This window comes from Lissotriton helveticus, chromosome 12, assembly GCF_964261635.1.
Source record: "Lissotriton helveticus chromosome 12, aLisHel1.1, whole genome shotgun sequence".
In the NCBI taxonomy this organism is placed as follows: Eukaryota; Metazoa; Chordata; class Amphibia; order Caudata; family Salamandridae; genus Lissotriton; species Lissotriton helveticus.
Window position 1 is genome coordinate 234873473 of NC_136073.1, and position 19277 is coordinate 234892749.

The following is a 19277-nucleotide window of genomic DNA, read 5'->3' on the forward strand; positions in this document are numbered from 1 at the left end:
CCTTCATTGACTCCAGCAATGGATCTACTATGAGCTCTGTCAGCCTGACCCATCTGAATCCTAGTTCTCATTTCAAAATTAGGATCCAAGACAGCTTTGTGCCAATGCATCATTATAATCACTTGGCCCAGTGAAAGAAATGATATTTTCCAAAAGTGCCGTAAACACAGACAATGCACGCAACCACATAAACACAAATCAGTCTACATTTTAAGACAATTGCTACTCTGGAAGTGGGAACTAGTACAGGGATCCTAAGCAGAGCTCAATCAGTGCACACGTGATACCTCTACTGTTTATGATCACAACTGAGGCAGATGAAAGCTCAAAGTTTCTACTTGATTCACATAACACCAAGAGCACACACAATAAGGTCTACACAAAAGAAGATGGCTGGCAAGTGTATGCTGTATCTTTGGCTCCTAGGATTTGCACCTAGTGGCCCTCAGATGACAATCTTCGCTTGTATGTCAACAGATTATTCACTCACTAAACCAAAGAAAGCACCATCAACTAAAAGCCATGTATAACATTTTACTGCAGCGACAGGTTAAAGCTCTGCAGTTAGTACATTCCCACCAACCTTACTGAGTGCCGAAACAACAGTGGAAATCTCGCTCAGATCCACAGTGAACATAACTAACGGGCCCCGCACTATTTAGTGACCCTTGTCCCCAGAATTGTTCATCCTATGCTCCTGGCTCAAACACACTACTCCACAGGATACCAGTCTTTCGATGCAATGATACAATATCAATTTCAAGGCTTTCACTTAGCCTACTTACCCTGAAGCTGGTGTATCACGGATGCAGCATTGGCAAGAACAAAACCTTCACAGCAGAACTTACCTTCATTTGGAATAAAGATGGATAGTGTCCCTAAACAGAGGGGAAATATATTTCGCAACTATTCTGCAAGTGGTTTTACATTCAGGGTCAGAGCATGACAGGAATGAGTGAAAATTGAAAGAGGTATTCAAATCACATTCCATTTACTCAATTTGCTCACAAGTCTCTTTTCTAGACGCATCCCTCAGCATCTTTCTCCCTTTGGCACTATGCTGGAACTGATCTCCCAGTGAGAGATTAAATGCCACTCGGATTACATGCATCAGTCTTTTGCCTCTGTGTCTGTCATTATGCCTACGTGTCTTTGACTAAGCCACCAAGCGCTCTCTCAATGCGCCTTTATTATGACTTGCATCATGCCTCGGTTTCCTTGTGCTAACACAAGCATAGATCTCACAATGCACCTACACGCAGTACACACTTGTATCCGAGCAGCAGTGAGTCATCCACTCAGCCATGACAAAGCACTTCTACCCTAACCTGCTACATGAGCGTATTTCAGTACTGAGTCATATCAGCCTCCCTCAATACACTTAGATTCCGATTTGCAGAGTAAATTTATCTTGAAGTTCAGAGGTAGAGTTTACAAAATGCACACCAGTCCGAGTACTTGCACTAACCAGCACTCCTACAACGCACATCTAATCTGCACCGTATAAAGCTCTACCACTACGGGAGGGGGGAGAGCGGGAGGGGGGACGGCGGGAGGAGGGACACGGAGAACCTGAAAACTCACCGGACTGCTCCCAGGAGGCGGCGGGGGCGCTTGCGGTGTCCTTCCTCTGCCGGGGCCTGGGCTCTCTTCTCGGGTGCCGCGGGCGGGGCTCTCCTGCACCGGGGCCTCGCTGGCAGCCGCACTCCTTTCTCCCGGGCACTTTTCCCCTGGCATAGAAAGAGCGGCGGCGGGACTTCCGGCTTGCTTGCGGCCCGGCCGGACCAGATTCGGGGGCGTTCCCGGCTTTCGGCTGACGTCGCGTGACGTCGGCAAAAGCCAAAGAATCTCGGGAACGCCCCCGAATCTGGTCCGGCATTGACGGACAGGCCCCTCGTCCAATGGCTAGGCTCCATTTATGGAGCCTCTGGGATTTTGAGTGTGAACTGCAAAGGCACCCAAGAGCAGGGCAGTGAGCGTGGAAGACTCATTAACAAAGTTCTAACTAGGAACTATGGGAAGCCACATTCTGCCCTCTCAAGGGCAGAGGATTTTAATCCCAACCCTCAAATGTTTACCCTTAAAGTCGGTCCAGAGCACAAAGATTTAAAACTCACAAAAAACTGCCCTCTACTCATTCTGGGAAAACCAGAAAACGACTAATTGTTGGAAATGAGAGGATTTGCAACTGAAATCTTACAGACAGCAGAGGAATGGGGTGGTTTTATCCGGTTTAATCGTGTTGTGCAGTTAACTGGTCACAATGCAGCTCTCCCATTTTTGCGCGAGCCCCTGAAAGAGGCGCTCTGAAAAAGTGACTCCCAAAGGTAAGTTGTAATATATGTCGGTCCTGTATCCATGAGTTAGCTTTAACTAGGAAGATACAACTTTGCTCCTGAGAAAGCAGGCAAGAACTATCACCAAAGGGTGGCGTGGAGCGATGACCGGGCAGTGTACAATGTGGTACGTCACGTTACCACCTGGGCGAGACACCTACCACAGTGCAAGGAAAGCGACCCAAACCTACTGTGACAAACGTAGGGTGCAACCATCAGCACAACGGACCGCGCCAACCCCACCTGCGCAGGCGTGCAGATGAGCATTAACAGGCGCCAAGAGAATGCTGCCCATGTGCGAGCCGCCAATCAAACGCGCTGCTCGACACGTGACCCAATCCTTACCTCCCGTTTGTACTCATTAACACCAACGTCAATGGTACTTACTACCTGCAGTAAGTACCTCCGCAATATTCCTGGCAGCAAAAAAATCAACTACTGAGACGTAACCGGTGCTTACCCCACCCAGTGACACCACAGTGAGAGGGCCGCACACTTTTTTTCACACCACGCGCCGAGGGAAGAGTTCACATTTAAATTCACAGTTGCCATGGGAACAATATTGTGAACATTATTTATGTGCTGTTGAGCAATCACTTGCTTTTAATCAGCGGCACACGAGAGAAAAAAAAGGCTCACTGAACATTCAATCGGTTGCCCTTTTCTTAAATGAAAACCTCCTCTACCTTTGGCACTCAAGTCTGCAGGACTTAATATCAATGTAACGTGTTTGGGGTGTGAATGGTTGAATGAAAAAAAAAATCTTAAAACACAGGATAAAAGGCATAGCAGGTAACAGGGAATGGGAATATACACACACACACACGAACTTCCGAAAAGCGGGCTGCACGTTCCCAGGTGCAGCCGGCCACACGTCGCTTCAGGGCAGTAAACGTTCCGAGCCCCTCCGGTGATAAGCTTATCGCACAGGCGGCATCTTTCAAGCCCAATGGCTTCAGACACTTCCGGCTGGCTGAGGCACGCAACCTTGAGTGGGTATGAAGGCAGGGCTGGCTCCCCGCCACCGTTACGCACCCCAAAGAGGGCCAGGCGGATATTCTTCCGGCGTACACCTGATATAGACGCCTTTTAGACACACTAATTACTATACACGGAACCTGTATGTGAATTTACAGCAACTTAATCCAGGCTGATAATCAGGTAATTGACTGGGGAAGGGGAAACATGAGAAACGCTGCGACACTGAGATCTCGGCAGCTAACTAGCTATCCTGCCAAACTGATAACTTGGACCACTGGCTCCAAGTAAGAACGGGTTCTAAAGGATCAAAGTGCAGAATAAGGGTTTTGTGGACATAGGAGACAATATGTCCTGCACAAAGAGCGGGTCCAAGTCTTTCGCAGTTTTGCTACTTAAATGGCATTCATTTGTGGCTTTAGCTTTAACACCAATGACAGATTCGGAGACCCACTGGACATCAGCGGAAGTGACGCTGTAGGACTTACTTAATTGCCCAAAGAGGCATATGATGCCAGTAGAATGACTGATCTGATCATAGAATTCTCACCAGTGTCAGTCAATACTTTAAGTCCCCCAAAACAATAAAATAAACATACCGCACTTCATCGTTGCGTGCACCGCTTTAGGAATACGCAGGCGGTCTAGTAAGTTTATTTATACAAAATATGGTTACATATAATGCCAATTAATTCATGAACGAGAACTAATGGAATACGACCAAGACATAAGTGCTGTACAGAGAACCACGTGACATCAGCTCACGCCGCCTGTCCTCACGGGAGGAGAGGTGAAGTAGAACCACATTCCGCATTTATTGTAGAGTTTAGCTCACACAGTTGGGTCTTAAAGCAACCAGCAAACCAAGATGCCAGATAGGCGACCCCAACCTGCCACTCCCGCCCACCCTCTCCCCCTCCATTATTTTGATGACAACAATCGTGACAGGCTGCACCGGGGCCTCGCTGGCAGCCGCACTCCTTTCTCCCGGGCACTTTTCCCCTGGCATAGAAAGAGCGGCGGCGGGACTTCCGGCTTGCTTGCGGCCCGGCCGGACCAGATTCGGGGGCGTTCCCGGCTTTCGGCTGACGTCGTGTGACGTCGGCAAAAGCCAAAGAATCTCGGGAACGCCCCCGAATCTGGTCCGGCATTGACGGACAGGCCCCTCGTCCAATGGCTAGGCTCCATTTATGGAGCCAGCCAATGAATGACGAGGGCCGACCCAAAGCCACACTACAGTTCTCATCAGGTTTTCGCCTGCGCGAAAAAGATGCGCAGAGCGCATCTTTTCGCCAGGCAAAACCTAAAAAAGAACCTGCAAGAAATTTGACCAGTGGTGTTGGGTGGTGGAAAAAAAGAAGAATGATGTGGAATCAATCGCAGACAGCCTTGGTATTAAGTCACCATGGCATTAGTCAGTGAAGGTGGCAGGTGCCTAAGAACAACTTTGGATTCCCTGCACTTCTTGTTTCAAATATAGCCCGCATACAGTCATATAATGGAGGACTAACTTGACAAAATGTTTGTCCGTAAGTAATCCAAATGTACTCTTTTTAACTCTTTAATAATGAAATCCTTTGAATCTCATTGAAAAGGCTACTACACAAATCTGGTCATTTATTTTTTTGAAGAGTTTATATAGCGCTGGCTAGACCGTGAGGTATCAGAGCGCTTTACATGAAATACAGTTTTGCATAATTACATTTGTTACTGGAGCATAGATGTCTTCAAGAATGTTCAAGTTTACCCATATTGCATTAGTGCCATCTCCAACCACGTGTTATCACCTACTGCTGTGCAATCATGAAACGTTCCTCTCAAACCTGTCAATCTGACGCATGCATCCTGAAATGCATGGTAAAGTATTGGTTTGTAAGAAATATCCCACCCCCAGAATCGGTGTGAGGTCATCGTCCATCTACATGAGAATGCCGTTGAGATGTGGCCCCACACACACTGACCGACATCAGGTAATGGTGTTACCTATGGACAGAGAGCACTTGGCTTTGGTTAGGCTTAAAGATGGTGGTTCTTACCTGGCCCAGAGGCAACCAGGGGGGATGAGCTCCTGGAAGAATATAGTTTGGTAACAGTAGAGACAGATGAGGTGACCTCCAGCAAAGAAGCCCACCATCACACACAGGGTGTTGAAGCCCAGGTGGCTGATGGGAAAGTGGCATGCCCACCAGGTGCAGACTCCAATGAACATGAGGTAGTAGGCTCCGGAGAAGGCCGACGGCAGGGTGATACCTGGGGAGCAAGTAAACACAGGTGATCACTGATAGGTCCCTAGTGGAGCCAAGACAATGCCGCTACAACACTATCTAGTTCTAACGCATGCACCTACCTGTCCAATCATCAGCATACTCCAACACCATGCTTCCCTTCCACTACCAGTGTCCAACTCTGCCCTATCAGAAACTTATTAGGCCATCAGCATTGTGATGTTCTACCCAAACACCCTTCCAAATGCCCAATCACCTCCAGCAATTTGTCCCTACACTATCCGGTCAGATTTCCTTCATGCCACAGCCCTATCACATGCCTAGGCTGACGCCTCTGTAGTTCTGTGCTGTCCCTGCGCTGTCATCGGAATTGTCCTGTGTACAATCACCAACATCATTCTGCACTTTCCTGTCCTACGCTGCCATCAATCTGCCCACCCACTATTATGTCCTATCAAATGCCTGGTGCTAATTCTTTATCACCAGCCTACCCTGACACCTCTATAGGTCTGTGCTGTCATCTGCATTGTCGTGCCCTACTGCCACCATCATTCAACACTACCACAGTCCTGTACTACCCGTCATTCAGCCTGCCCTGCCACGATGAAGGTCTACCACCTGAATCCTCCTGTAGTTCGTTAAACTGGTCTAGTATTTCAGGGTCTCTGATATTCTTCACTCTCACACATTTGATAAACTGAGATTTGAGGAGTGTAGGACACTTGTTCCCTTTGCCTTTCTACAAGTGTAGACTAGCCTGCAGCAAAGTCTGGTGACTTTCAGACCGATGTCTATTATGTGAGTGCAATATGGTAGGGCACAGAGAGCAGCTCCATCATCCACACACTTAGCCAACCCACATATCCGAGCTTTCACGATCACCTATCTCCCAGTCATTCCTTCTCACTATTCACTATTGATCCAAACTATTCACTATTTATTCATTTTCACCCCTTCACTCATGCACACTCTAATCAGTACCAACCAGTTCACTTACTCTGTCTCACAAGCATGCAACCGGTTTACTTATTCACACTCCAGGCAACCCTTGCCACTGCCACACTTTTAAAAATCACCCTTTAACTCATCTACTCTCTAGACAACCTTCACACCCTCACTTATACACTCACTCATTTGTCCACTTTCTGCCCGTCACTCAGCCACCTTCGCAGCCTATCTTCTTATTCAGTGCTTCAGCTTTACGTAGCAGATTCACTCACCTAAACACTCACACCATCACTCAGCCTCTCTACTCATGCATACTCTTAATACTGATGGACAGAGTGTAATGAAGGAAAAAGGAGAAAGGAGAACAAAGGTGGGAGTGTAATGAAGGAACATGAGGGGGAATGAAAAGGGCTTGGCGTAAAGGAGGGATTAGAAGGGAAGGGAATTTATGAGGGGCTGGGAGGAAGAACTCAATCTACCTGCCAGAGCGAGGAGCACAATGGCTAAAGATTTCCCAACCGTCCGGAGCACCTTGTGTGCCGTCACCCGCAGCCGAGCGGCCAGCAGACCAGCACGGTTACGAGCCAGTGACAGGTCTTCTACACCTTCTGGCTGCCCCAGACTCCTGTGATCAGCATCCGCAGTGTCCTCTTCTTCAACCTGGAGAAAACAAGAAGGATCTATTAAATATCACTGAACCATCAAAATATAGGATGCTATAACATAAATGAATGGCAAACTATGGCAAATGATTGTCTCTGGTGCAGTATTTGCCTATTTTAGATATTTCAATTAATAAAATATTCACCATACACCTTCTTTCCCCAGTCCCTATGCATGTCTAGTTTCTCAATCTTCTCCTCGTAGGATCTGTGGTTTAAATCATCCCCCATTTTTACTGACCATCTATAGGATGTCTCCAACAAACCTTTATTATCTTGTAAGTGTCTGTCTGAAGATGTAGCCTGCAGGACTGAACACAACCACTACAGATGGGGCCTCCAAGACGGGACACAATCAGACCCAGATTTGGATTGGACTCAACCTGGCAGGATAGGGAATCCAGGACTGGACATAAGCCCTCCATATGGAGCCTCCAGGACTAGGCAGCACCAACACAGTTGCCCCCAAGGACTGGGCATCACCACAAAAGGGACCTACATGACTGGACACCATCACTTTAGATAGGGCCTCTCAAACTAGGCACACTACTCCAGGTGAGGCATCCAGGAGTGGACACACTATACCAGGCGAGGCCTCCAGGACTAGGCACGCAACTCCAGGTGGGACCTAAAGGAGATGGATAGACTGCTCCAGATGGAACCTACAGGAATGGGCAAACCACTCCAGATGGGACCTCAAGGAATGGGCACACTACTCCACATAGGACCTCAAGAAATGGGCATGTTATTCCACATGGGACCTCAAGGAATGGGCACCCTTCTCCAGATGGGACCTCCAGATATGGGCACACTACTCAAGTTGTGAGCTCCAGGAACGGGATACTACTCCCGATGGGATCTACAGGTATGGGCACGCTACTCCATATGGGGCATCCAGGAATGGGTACACTACTCCAGATGGGACCTCCAGGAATGGGCACAGTGGTCCACATGCAACCTCTAGAAATGACACACTACTCTAGATGGGACCTTCAGGAATGGGCACACTACTCCAGATGGCACCTCCAGGAATGGGCACACTACTCCAGATGGCACCTCCAAGAATGGGCACACTACTCCAGAAATGCGACCTCCAGGAATGGGCACACTGGTCCACATGCAACCTCAAGGAATGGGCACACTACTCCAGATGGGACCTTCAGGAATGGGCACACTACTCCAGATGGAACCTTCAGGAATGGGCACACTACTCCAGATGGGACCTTCAGGAATGGGCACACTACTCCAGATGCAACATCCAGGATTGAAAACTCCAACTGAGGCATTCAGGACAGGGCACAATATAACCATTGCTAATGACAGGCACAAGGAAAAGGGAAAACACATGTACCTTTTGCTGTGTACACCCCTCTTTATTACATCATCATTGTTGCTCTGCCCCATCTTTCCTCCATAACTAATCAATTTTTTTAAAGTACTCTGGGGTCATCACGTGACATCAGGACTCTCTTACCTTGGGACCTCAGGACCCCTTATTTGCGTGACTTCGTAATTGGCTTCTTTAAACATTAGTAGTGACCTCCTAGAGCGCTCTTTTAGATTATTATAACCAGCTGACTTTATCTACTTCATCTGGCGCATCAGTCCTATATCAGATCTGGATCGAGTCTCACCTTACCTTCCACCTTCTCGGTGGTGCCATCATATGCCAATTCTCACCTAGTCAACACACTCATGTGCAAGAACTGTGAGCCTCCCACACAAGCTCTAATCTAACACACAGAGCAAAACATGTATTTATAAAGCGCACATCCACCGGTGGGGTTCTTGGCTCTAAATAACATGTTTATATCTGCCCATTTCAATAATACTCATTTTTGCAACCTCTGAAGGACCAAAGGAAGAGTGAACCTCCCAGGTAAGGTAAGATAATTTTTATTGCACAATTACTTAAAATCATTGCAATCACGTTGGATAAAAATCGAACCTATACAGTTCACAGTTTAAGACAATATGTAAAAACATGAGCTAATTTTTGGTTCTGTTGTTCTGAAATTAAAAGTTAATCCACTTTAATCCACTTTAAAAAGGCGTAGGAAGTGGAGCCGTAGGCACAACTTAACGCTTTATGGTTCTTTAGAAGTCTCCAAGTCAAGCATGGCTTTTACTACGGTCATATATTGCATAAAACATGTGGCTAATTGCAATGAGTCACCTTTCAAGCACCCTGCCATGGCTTCTTGGCAAGTCCACACATTTAAAATACGGCAAGTTGGGCGATGCCAGTAGATTCTGGGTGCAGTTTTCCACAAATGCACAGAATATGGACCAATGTTTTCTTATTTGCCCTGCACAGTCAGCACTGAGAGACTAAAACTTCCTTGTATCCTCGACCATACTTGTAAGCCAATAGTGGTATTAGACCTAACAATAGTCTCATTAGCTGGTGCTTCATTATTGGTTTTAAGAGACAGGATACATAGTATGGCAAGTGATGTGGCAGATCTCCACTGTTATAAAGTTTTGATGCCCAGCTACCATGATTCAGCTCTTTAAAGGCTAATGCGTCACTGTCGGCAGACATTACCTTTGCTTGTTTGGTTCGTAGTTTAGCCACTGCAGTAGTAGGTATGGGGACAGACCACATTTCACGAGCTTCCAATGCTTATCATTAAGCAGATGAGCTTCTTTAGAGTATGGTCCCTGGCTTGTTTGGCTTTCAGACAGTAGGCTATATATCTCGCTTTTAAAAGCCACTTTTGAGAAGCCAAATTAAATTCCATAGGAATGGGAGGTTGAGGTTGGTAGGAAGAATACTCTGTGGAAGCAACATGACTAAGCTCTATCCAGAAATATCGACATTTTGTCTTTAAAGGCTATTACACCATAGGCCACGGAGGGTAGGGATTTTGCCCCCATTGTACGAATTAGGGGAGTTTGATCCGGTGTGCTCATGGATTTCCTTACTCTGCAGAAGGCCCCCTGTAGCGATTGTGCCCCTCGTTGCATTGCTGTGATATGAGTGATCTGTCTTCCTTTGTGGTTGATCCATACTCCCAAATACTTATACGCATTGACTATTTCAATTGGTTTTCCGTCGACATACCGTGAGCCTTTTCTCGATATTTGTCTGGTAATTATCATGGCCTTTGTTTTTGCCGTATTTATTTTACAATATTGTGCCAATGCAGTCAAAAGTCACTGCAGCCCAACAGAACATTGTTGTTCTGCCCCATCTTCCTCCATGACTGGCCAAATTTGTTAAAGTACTCTGGGGTCATCACGTGACATCAGGACTCTGGTGAAAAACTCGCCACAAGTCCAGTTCTTAACATGGGACCTCAGGACCCCTTATTTGCGTGACTTCGTAATTGGCTTCCTTGAACATCAGTCGTGACCTCCTAGAACGCGGTTTCAAATTATTATAACCACCTGACTTTGTCCGTTTCATCTGGCGCATCAGTCCTATATCAGATCTGGATCGAGCCTCACCTTATCTTACACCTGCTCGGTGGAGCCAACAGGTGCCAATTCTCACCTAGTCAACACACTCGTGCGCAAGAACTGTGAGCCTCCCAGACAAGCTCCACATAACATGTTTATATCTACCCATTTCAATAATACTAATTTTATCAACCTCCGAAGAACCAAAGGAAGAGTGAACCTCCCAGGATTCAAACTAATGACCAGAGGATCAAACACAGATGCTTCTAGTAGATGCATTAGTTCACTGAGTCACCATAACCATCGACCCAGGGGGGCTCTTTGGGATACAGTGACGTATGACACACTTTCCAAAGCAAAGCCATTTTAGACATGTTATATAGGTATAGCTTAAAGTGCAGGGTTTGTGGTGTACAGCTGCCCTCAAAAACAAGACATCTGATAAATGAACAGGACAAATATATTTTTCTCCTGTAGCCCTCTGCTGAAATTAAGTTTAATTTTCCTACTTTACAGAAAAATTGCTTAAGCAATGCCGTGGCCAAGAACCTAAAAAGGAAACAGCAGGAAGCCATGCGTAGTTTTTCAATTTGGCAGAATACAACATTATAAAGGGAACTTTGCTGCCATAACTTTGCTGCCATAACACGAGGCACATGTTTAAATGACTATTTCTGGTTCGCATACAAGGCGGGATGGAGCGCATGTCCTGTGAAAGGAGTGCTGCTAGCAGTAGGACGCATCAGAGGCAGGATGTGAATTAATTAACAACTGAGTAATAACAGCAAAACCAAAAACAATGGTAAATACATATATACCCTCCACATTCCATAATACAAGAAAAATTGCATTCCTACGCACATACCCCATCTGCTCGTAATGTATCATTCTCTGTATTAACACCTCTCCTGCCTTGCCATGACTGAAGAATTGCCCTTAAGTGCAAGTGTATTGCAAATAAAATATATTGATGAAAAAAACATGCACAGTATCAAGCTGAATAAACAACCTAGACACAATCTAGACACACTGTTCAAATGATCTTTATCAAGTAAATTCACGGCGGAATCGAGATGTTGGTCACAAAATCCTTTATTAAAAGAAAACAAAGTTGGCAGTCTTTAGAATATGAGCTCATTCATAGCGTTGCCTGCAAACTGTGAGAGCGAAAGTGGATGTGCCTCTCATGTGACACTGACATCAGAAAGATCCATTCACCAAAATGACATGGATAGGAGAAGTGACATCACACAATGACTCCAAATGAAATCAATGGGTTGGTCCTGTTTCTAAATTCTCCCCAATCTCTAAGGTGGGCAGGACCTCATGGTGATGAAGTTACAGAGTGGTACAGGTCGGTCCAATTTCATAATAAATCCTTTACTACCTGAGGAGCGCTGGTGGACATTACCATTCCCAAGTCGACCCAGTAACGTTCTGCCCCACAACACTCCGTGGAACCAGAACATACAATTAAATAGAAGCATTCTGTACATGACACGGGCATGCAAAGAGGCAACCTGGTTGCCAAGCAACACAACAGGTGAGAATGTGTGCTATGGGAAGAAAAATATTAGGTAGAGGGGGGAGAAAATCCACAGAATTCAATGTTCCCATTTCAGATTAAGTCTGTGAGACTGGCAGTAGGATGACTGCATGCACCAGAAATGTGCGTGTGATTTTCAGCTCACAAATTTGAATCCAAGCAGGGTTCAGTCTTTAAGCCTAAAAAGACCAATATGAGGGGCGCCATTGAGCTGGAGGTTAACATCACTGTAAGAGTCAAGAGACTATTTCTGTATCTTCCTCTTATGCTACTATCAGCAGCCATGAGTGTGCTGGTTTCATTTCCTTATTTTCCATCATGTTTCTGGTGGGTAAAATTGTCTTGCCATAATGACAATCGGTTCCGGAACATTCAGATACCCTCACTTCCCGATTCCCACCTATACCCTGCATAACTCTCTATTCTCAACAAAAACCTGATGACAGTTCCACCCTGGCCCCTCCCATTCCTTCGCAGGAAATCACAAGTCTAGATTACAGTATGGCACATGACAGCCCCTTGGCAAATATAAACAGTCTTGTACACACTCACCCGTAATATATTGCAACACCGCATGAGGAACTGCGGAGGCGGTCTATAGAGACTGTATGACTTCTCAGCACGTGCCGCCCCAACAGACCATGAATATGGGGGGAAAAACAGTCACATGGCACTCACTCTGCCACATGCTGCTGGACTGTCAAGTCTCTAAACTAGACCATACACTAATCTGCTTTTGGTCAATATGGCCGCATAGCTAGCTTCAAGTCCTATGCACCGTAACAGTAGCAAAGGGTGCCCGAAATATCTATGTCCAGTGAGTGGTCTATCCGTTATGGCTCAAAAGGAGACAGCGGATATCAACCCGTATCAAGGAGAATACAACATTGGCAATACCATCTGCACATCAGCATGGCATTCTTATACCCTCTAGTACCTATGTGTGGGACCCGCTGTTGGTCCCACATTCACTTTGGTGCTTCCGTCTGGCCAGTCCAACATCTGTCTGCAATCGCTGGATCCATGCCAAATTTTCTACACATCCACATGGGATAGTTTCGATATATAACAATTAGAATACATTTCCAGTGTTTATCCTAAAAATCTGGCATGAATATTGCCTAACGGGGCCAATGTTGGACATCTTCCTCTAAGCTACAAGTACTGTGACATTTAGGTGGGTTAAACTGAAAAAAGTGTTTCGCTAGGCCAATTAAGAGGAAAACTCATTTCCACAGCAGCTGCATCCTGGTGTCCCTGCAGCTGGAGCAACACAAGCTCGGTGCCAGCCTTTGTGTCAGATGAATTGCCTCCGCGTGGGCAGAAACAAATTCTGTCTTTCAGCATCAGCCATTCCCGCAGTGGCCCATGGGCATCTTGAGAGATTTCCTTTCAGACTAGTGCCACTGAAATGCCAATAGGACTGGAGCAGGATCTGATATGCGAAGGTTCTGGGTTAGTCATACTCGGTTATCAAAGGCGTTCCCACGTTTTGAAACTAGACGTTCCTATTGGCTCAGTCTGCCTTAAACCTCAGACCTTGTGCTACCACCTTCTTCTGATTTCTCTACTGCCCCCTGCAGGCCAGGTGGAGTTTTGGCTGTAGCTACTGACTTAGACAAGTTGTAATCAGTTCACAGGCACAAGGGAAAAACAGTCAACGACACCTTCCGGCGCTCGGCTTCCAATTGATGCATTGTTTATTTATTTATAATGTTTTATAAAGCGCGAACATGATCCCGAGGGATATCAGAGCGCTTTACAATTTTGGGCCAGCACAATGGAGACAGTGATGTCACCGGCCTATCACACACTGCACTTATTCATGAGCCCGCAGGGCTGGCCGGCTCCTCTGTCTCATCTCCATTCCTTCATTCATTACAAGTCTGAGACGGTCTACTGTGGGTTCCAAGCCTGGTCTGGCAGCAGCAGGAGGGATGAGTCAGTATCAGCCAGTAAGCTGGAGTCTGGGACACCCTTTCGAAATCATTGGGAGCATCAGCTTCATTTGTGATGAGACGATGGCCCGCCTCACTGAACGTGTAACATGCTCTGAAACCAGGAGCACTCACACATCCTGTTCATGTGTGATTTGGAGCAAGATAGTCATGCAACAGAAGCAGCAGGACTTCTGTGACTTCCTGTCCAGCGTTAAGTCCTGAGGGATCAGCCTGTCGCGGAAGTGTGCATGTTCCAGACTGGTGTCTCTGCTGGACCAGAGGCTGGGACAGTCACTCAGGGGGCCTTCTCTCTTGAGATGATTGCCTCCCCCTTAGCTATTCCAACCTCTGAGAGTCTTACTGGCACTGCCCCAGCCCTACTGGCCTTACATAGTTGTTGACATGCGACTCTAGAACAGCAGGAATGTAACAGACCATGCAGTACAGGAAGGGCCCACCGACTTCCTCGATAGACACTGGCTTAAATATCTTCGAGGGACTAAATTTAGTCAGACTTTAGGCACCTCACACAGTCACTTATGTTACATCACTGTAGCACAGTCCTAGAGTGGTTCAGACTGCTCTAATAAGTATAGCTGGTATTTCTGTGGCTTATTGAACACAGCATATGGGACACAGCACCCCTAGTGTACATTATAAGGATGCTGCAAGTGATCAAAGAGTTCGATGACTACATTGAGGAACGAAGATGAAGGCAGAATTCTTATATCTAGTGAAATAACAGAGAGGTGAATTATAACATCCTAATTACGAATGCTGAAGGGTATTTCATTCCTTATAATGCCTGGTCACAGAACTAACCTTCTCCAACCTATTTTTGAGAGAAGGATAATATGATTGGAGATTCAAAGAATTCATTAGAAAGATGTACTGTGAAAACAAACACCCCATTGTGTAGCATAAAACTGGTCGTAACCTAGATTTCAAGCAGCTCAATGTAAACCACATTTAAAAGAATGCGTTTCAGCATGCCGATAAAATTCCAAAAGTGCAATAAATAGAATATTCCAATTAATGTATCTTTCTCAGCTAATGACTGTACATCCTCAGAGAAAATAGAGCATGATAAATATATAAACTTGTAATCTTCGCTATTGTTGAAAAAGCCTGTGTGATTCTGCTCAGTGAAGTATGGCTAAAGGCACTGTGCAGTGCTAAGGGCCAGGTGCATCAAAGGGGTTTGCCCAGAATGTGTTCATGCATATGGCCCTATGTCCTTTTCATATTACAGGGGACTAGTGAGGTCGACTAGAATCTACTTTATGGGATAAAGTACCCTCTTCTGCACATTATTTGCAGGACACCGAGAAGTTCGGTATTTTATTCCTAACAATACAAGGTTTCACAATTTATCTTTCACCAGAAAACACACATCCTTGGCCTCTTACTCCGTTACATGAAAAAGTATGGTTAGAAATATATCAACAAACACATGATCCGTAGTGTTAAATTAAACACACCACATAACGCAAGTAAATTGTTGTAAAAACATAGTAGAAGCAGTTTATTTTAAGGCACGTTCTAAAAATGGATATAGTTCAAAAAATGTTGCAACACAGAACAAGATTTCTGCTTTGGAATGAACTCTACAGCGGGACAAAAAATAAATATATTTATAAATATGCTACTGACGTTTCACTGCATAGAAACAGATCAGAAGCGTTGTAAATTGTAAACTGGAGGTAGCATTCTGCTCCATGCCTGCTTTTTGTACTGTCTGTTGGCTCTGGTAGCAGCCACTCTAACATCATAATTTAGCTGTAATTATTTATTACAGATGAGAAGCTACGCTATTTTCTTATTACACGTTATTAACGATGTCGAAGTAGAAAATTGCCGACAGGATTTTAATCTAGGATTGCAGACTCCCATGGATTGCAAGAATATTAAGGACAGGCTTTTATAAAGTTATAACCGGCTTCATGTTTTATTTTATTTCTTCATTTTCTCAAATTACTAACTATGCACAGAATCACATTGGGCCAAACAAATTGTAAGGATGCGCAACACTGGGCGTATTCACTGAACCATTAAATAATACAGCACGGGTAAAAAGCACTAGAATTAATGATAGGATTGTTAAAGACTTGTTGTGACAGCTTTGATTTGTCTAGTAATATGTGGTGCATTACACGCACCCTATGATACTGTTTTGTGGTGGCAAAAGTTTCCCCTGGCACTGTGCCCCCGAGGATATTTTTTCCTGGTACAGTGTGCAGATGGGCACACTCTCCCATGGCAGAATATTCCTGAGGCTTTCAGTCACAGTAACACCGAGGTGGAGGGACTTGCCACCAGCAAGCAGTGGCATGGCCAGGCCAACTGGTAACGCGGAAGTAGCTTGTCCACATATTGAGGAGTGTAGAAGCCGTAGGGTGCACTGCCAGGCTTGCGCTCAGTCACTTGTTGCCCTTTCATCCCTTCCAAAAAATTGCTACGGCCAGATCAACAAACTGTTGGTTAGTCTAAAAAAATTACTTCTACCAGTATTGTGTTTTGTATCTTTTGCATATGATAAACGATTGTTGATTGTCTTTGGATGTACGACAATTTCGTGCTATTGCCCTGTTCACACAGGGCATTAACAGTGGTTCCTGTTCTATGCTTTTGTCTTTAACTCTTCTTAATCTCCTGCCTCAAAATCACGCCTGAGTCTATGACCAGGGTGCATATTGAGGGGCAGGCAGTCCACAGCTGTTAAAGTCATACAGAATACGGGCATTTATGCCATTACACTGCCACCAAAGGGGGAAACGGCCTTTACAACGAAGCCGTTTCCACGAAATCTTTAACCACGCATGCAGTACCACGCATGCGTGGTTACCACTAAAGCCTTTACCACGCATACCTTTACTACGAGATTTGTAGTAAAGGCATATGTGGTAAAGGTAAAAAGTAAAACGGGGGGGCATGGGGGGGTCTCCCCCCCAAATAAAAAAACTCACCAGAAGTCACGTCGGGATCTGCACATAATCAGCGTCGTTTAAGAGAAATCGGAAAAAAAAATCCGTTTCCTCTTAACGACGTATGACGTCACCACGCAAGTAGTCGAGCTAAAGGTTATGCGTGGTAAACGAATTCCGTTGTAACGCATGCGTGGTAAAGGCATGCGTTGCAACGGAATTCGTTGTAACGTCATACATTCCACCAAAGGTACCCGGCAAATAAATAAATATACCCCCTACATCCGTTTCCGGTCCCTGCCACTGAACGTAGACTGTAGGTGACCAACACTTGTTAGCTCCAACATTGTAAGCATTCTGTGTGGCTGAGCAAATCTATAGGGAGTGCTTACTGCTTAGGAGAAGGACAACGATATACATCCCATATGAATGTTTGATGCCATAAGAATATCTACTCTGAGAATTGAGCAAAAATATAATGAGTGAATGAATGTACATTTTTTCTTTGGTTACCTATTCTGCAGGCTGGGTTCAGAGACGTTTGTGGTTCACTCTAAGCCATCTAAGCTGTTGGTTTCTTTCCCTGCGGGCTTGTGGGCACCATTTAGGTTTGCGTACCTTCACCCTACCACCCTAAATGCACAAACACTGAGACGCTGTCCCCGGGCCATGGAGGGACCCATAGCACCGTTGTGCAAACACTTAGGTCTGTGAGCACTGTGAAGTAAATAAAGAGATGGAAAGCATCCTATTTTATTGGGAAAGCGTTTGCAGTCCTCCATTTTTGTCAACTGTGTCCATGTTGATTACAAACATTAGGTTCAGACTGCGGTATTTGTGGCGCATAGCTTTACTGCTTCGTCTTACTGCCAGTCGCGCAGGCTTAAGTACAGCATTGTGTTGACACCTGTACTACTTGTGTGTCCCTTGAGACTGCTATTCTCATCGTGACAGTACTGACTCATATTATAGTCTGTAACATTAGGATTGCGTCGTGTAGTATGCCGGGTGCTTTCCACCTGGTTCAATCATGTTCAGACTTTAAATATCTTTAATGTATGAGGTATTATGAAGTTGCATAGACATAAGTCTTGGCTGGACATTAATATGTTGTCACTTGGTTTACTGTGTTGCACTGTACACAGACTCACCCCTCACACACTCTTGAATGCAAGTCTACCCAGGGAATCAGACGCTTCAGGGACCCACACATTCTATTGCAGGCTCAGTGCCGTCAGTGTGGATTACTAGGGACCCTAAACCTTCTCTCAGAGAGCTCTGTAGCTGCTGTAAATACTCAAAGTCGAGAACGAGCCTGACGCCAGGCATTAAATGGCTTCTAAGAGACCCTGTGTCGGATTTTAGTGCCATGCGTAGCAGGGCAGACTTCTTCCCCTGTCGCGGAAGACAGAGAGAAGGCAGTCGGATACACAATACCTGCTGGCGCCTGTGATGGGGGTCTCTGCACATTTTACTAGGTAACTGGATCTGGAGGCTCAGAATCTGAGTGGCAGCAGTCAATGCCACAGCAGGCATCGATAAAGAGACGGAGATAGCAAGGAGGCCTCCATGGACATCTATGGCCATGGGCAAAGTCTAACCCGCCAATGGGCGAGCGTCATCAGCCTGGCGCTGCCCCTTGGTGCTCAAGCAGTCGCACCATGGGGAGCAGACAACAGGTGCTGCAAGGTGAGCTATATGGCCATGCTAAAAAAATATTCATGTACATACTTTCCAGAAAGCTATAAGTTAAATGTTTGAAGCAGCTGCCTGACTATCTGCACATCACCCTCTAAAGAGACGCCCTTGAGGTTTCATATGGCAGTGGCTCATGTACTGCAAGAAGTGCTGTTCTGCTTATAGATGAGCATTTGAAATGGCTAGCACCTACATCATGTCAGGTGAAAATTGGACATTAAATAGGTACATAGTTTCAGAGGGCACCCAAGGACCACCAGACCCACCTTTTCAGCCCATTTTTTAATGACTGATCTAACACCGCCCCTATTCCCATCTCTGAGGGCTTCTTCCGTCCATTTGCAGAGTCTGCACTCACACGCCCTGCTTGCAGCGCCATGCTATGTATCCATCATGCTTCCTTAGAATAGTCTTGAACTTCCCAACCTACCTACCTACAATATCAAGAATGATCTCTGATGAATTTTCAATGAAATTCAGAGTCCTCCAGTGTGCGGTAGAAACCCTTGACTTAACAGTGTCCAACTCTGGTCCAGGAGGAAAAGAGTCATGGCAGATTTGTTGAACATCCATATGCGCTCAATTTATATTCAACACATCTATATAAATAGAAAA

General features: G+C 45.6%; 1 protein-coding gene across 4 annotated transcripts in view; it reads right to left on the bottom strand.

The window, feature by feature from the left end:
- The window catches only part of PIEZO1 (piezo type mechanosensitive ion channel component 1 (Er blood group)), an 859941-nt gene that overhangs the window by 427705 nt on the left and 412959 nt on the right, over positions 1 to 19277 (bottom strand). For all 4 annotated transcript variants that reach the window (XM_078670084.1, XM_078670083.1, XM_078670082.1 and 1 more), the window contains exons 7-8: positions 6967 to 7147; positions 5351 to 5564 (exon numbers count right to left, since the gene is read on the bottom strand). In XM_078670084.1, coding sequence (XP_078526210.1) covers positions 5351 to 5564; positions 6967 to 7147 — 395 coding nt within the window. The remainder of the gene's footprint in view (positions 1 to 5350; positions 5565 to 6966; positions 7148 to 19277) is intronic.